This window comes from Orycteropus afer, unplaced genomic scaffold (genome assembly GCF_000298275.1).
Source record: "Orycteropus afer afer isolate SDZICR_OR568_19922 unplaced genomic scaffold, OryAfe1.0 scaffold00270, whole genome shotgun sequence".
Lineage (NCBI taxonomy): Eukaryota > Metazoa > Chordata > Mammalia > Tubulidentata > Orycteropodidae > Orycteropus > Orycteropus afer.
In genome coordinates this window covers 1,417,522-1,420,457 of record NW_006921857.1, presented here as the reverse complement: position 1 = coordinate 1,420,457, position 2,936 = coordinate 1,417,522, and the positions used below count along the sequence as shown (strand labels likewise).

Here is a 2,936-nt window from a genome sequence, read left to right as displayed (position 1 = left end):
CTAGCTGTTTAAAAAACCATAAACAAATATCAATTCCAATTAAAGATCTCAATGTGAAAAATAAAATTTTATAACTTTGAGAAAAAATAGAGGACAATGTATCAGTGGCCTCATTATGGAAAAGAATTTCTAAAACAAGACAAAACGAGCATAAATCATACAGAAAAATACTGGTAAACTTGACTTCACTAAAATTTAAAACTTCTATGTGATGAAAGATGCTATAACCAATGTCAGAAGAAATCTGCAGAATGAGAGAAGATATTTTCATGCTTTTTTTTGTAAAAAAGATCTATATCAAGAATCTATTTTTTTAAAATCACAAGAATAATGAAGAAAAAGGAAACTCAACTGAAAAATGGGTATGAAGAAGTAATACATGAAAAAGGAAGCAAGCAAAAAAAAAAATAGATGCTTACCCTTATTAGTAATGGGTAGTGGTGGGAAGAAGAGAGAAAGTAGGAAACTAACAAACATATAAGCTGCAATGCAATTTTAGACTTACTAAGTTGGGGAGCTCTGGTGCTGTAGTGCCTAAGGCATTTGACTGCTAACCAGAAGGCTGGTAGTTCAAACCCACCAGCCACTCCTCAGAAGGAAAACTGGGCAATTTACTTCCGTACTGATACCACCTTGAAAACCCAAGGAGGGGTTGTTATGAGTCGGAGACCACTTGATGGCACATAACAACAACAGCAAGCTGGGAAAACTGAATAGTATTGATCAAAGCAAGTATTGGTGAAAATATAGAGAAAGAGGAAATCTCAAACACTGTTGACAGGAATGTTAATTTATATATTTATTTTACAAAGCAGTTTGGCAAAATTCTAGTTAATTGGAAAATAAGCATTCTCTTCAGTCTGAAAAATTCCAATTCTTCTTATATTCTAGAGAAATGCTAGCAAATGTATACAAGGAGACATAAGCAAGAATATTCATTGCAGTATTTTTATGTTGTACTAGAAAACAATTGCAAGCAATTTAAATTTCCCATCAATATTCCCACTTTATGATAAAGTGATGCAACAGACTACTATGCAGTCAAAATTAATGAATTGGAGCCAAACATGTAAACATGGATAAATCTCAAAACATAATGTTAACATTTAAAAAAGCCAGTTGCAAGAGAATGTATATAGGATGGTTCCATTTTACACTGAAAACATGCAAACCAATATGTACATAATGTGGCTGTGGTATAAAATATTTTATGAGAATAATAAACCAATTTAAGATTGTGTTAGGAGCTCTGGTGGCATGGTGCCTAAGGCATTTGGCTGCTAACCAGAAGACTAGTGGTTTAAACCACTCTTTGGAAGGAAGACTGGGCAATCTACTTCTATAGTGATACTGCCTTGGAAACCCAAGAAGGGGTCACTATGAGTCAGATCTGACTCAATGGCAATGAGGTTTTTTTTTTTTTTCTTTCTAGTGAATGGGGTGGAGATAGAATCCAGGAGGAAAAGACAGGGACTTTCAACTCTATCTGCAATGACTTTATTATTATTATTACCATTGGTAGTAGCAGTGGTATAAATATGGCAAATGTTAAGATTTAATAAAATTGGGCTCTCTATACTTTTCCTTATTATTTCCTAATTTTTAAAGAATCTGACAATCCTTCTAATTGAGTAAGCCAACTTGGACAAATTGAATCTAAGCAAATTTGGGCTGCACCTTCCCGGACTTGCTTCAACATTAAGAAAGGAGTTGTAAAATTGTTGTTAGTTGATGCCAAATTGATTCTGACAATCCCATGCATGAAGAATAGAACTGCTCCAAAGGATTTTCAAGACTGACATTTCAGAAGCAGATCACCAGGCCTGTTTTTCTGAGTCACCTCTAGGCAGATTCAAACCATAAACTTTTTGGCTAGTGGGCAAGTACTTGACCATTTGCACCATCCAGATGGCTGAACTATAAAATAGTACTCACCAATTCCTCTGATTGCCTTGTGAATAATTTCAGCATCAACTGATGGGCTAATGCCTGGATAATCTCTAATAGTTCCTCGATGTCCAACCTAGAAGAAAATATTTAAAAATTGTTTATATTGCATATACATAGTCAGTATATGAAAAACCTGTACAGTTTTGTACCCTTTTGTACATACAGTACTGCATTGTCAGTTAGACCAAAGTCACAGGGGACATCAAGATCAATTGGCAAATATGAGTATACAGGTAGACAGATGGGTGGACAGGCTGAACTATTAGGTATGTCTATGAAGGGAGGAGTGTACCCAAGACTGTGTATAGGGTTGACAGACAATGTTTCTCAATGTTTCTGTAAGAGTATTTGTAAATTCTGTAAGAATTACCAGGTGTAAAGTAGAGCTGACAAGGGACAAGGTTGTAGTCTTCTTGGGCACAGCCAGCTACCCAGAGGGAGCAAGTAATTGGACCTGTGGGCTCGGGACCATAGTCACACGGGACATCAAGCTCAGTTGGTATAACATACTACACAAAACATTGTTCTACTTCCTACTTTGGTGAGTAGTGACTAGGATCTTAAAAGCTTGCAAGCAGCCATCTAGATGCAATGATGGGTTTCTCCTCGTCCAGAGCAAAGAAGAATGAAGAAAACCAAAGATTCATGGAAACCATTAGTCCAAGTGACTGGTATACCATGTGATCCTCAGGCTATATAAGTATGAGACTGGAAGAACTAGATGGTGCCCAGCTACTGCTGTCAACTTCTCAAAGGGGAATCTACGCAGGAGATCCTGGATAGAGAGGGAGAACAATGTGGAACAAAACTCAAAATCATTTGGGGAAATAAAAAAGGGGGGACCAGGTTTGCTGGTCTGATAGAGCCTGATGGAACCACTGAGATCATGGCCCCTAGCTGCCCTTCAGGTCTGGAATTGAACCCACACCTGTGGCTTTCAGCCAAACAAAAAACAGGCATATGAGGTGAACATTTACACTAAGTCG

General features: G+C 37.1%; 1 protein-coding gene across 1 annotated transcript in view; it reads right to left on the bottom strand.

Moving 5' to 3' along the window:
• ANXA3 (annexin A3) overlaps positions 1 to 2,936 on the bottom strand; it is a 111,116-nt gene that overhangs the window by 72,046 nt on the left and 36,134 nt on the right. Inside the window, exon 2 of the mRNA XM_042782241.1 lies at positions 1,936 to 2,023. Within this exon, the coding sequence (XP_042638175.1) occupies positions 1,936 to 2,023 (88 nt within the window). The remainder of the gene's footprint in view (positions 1 to 1,935; positions 2,024 to 2,936) is intronic.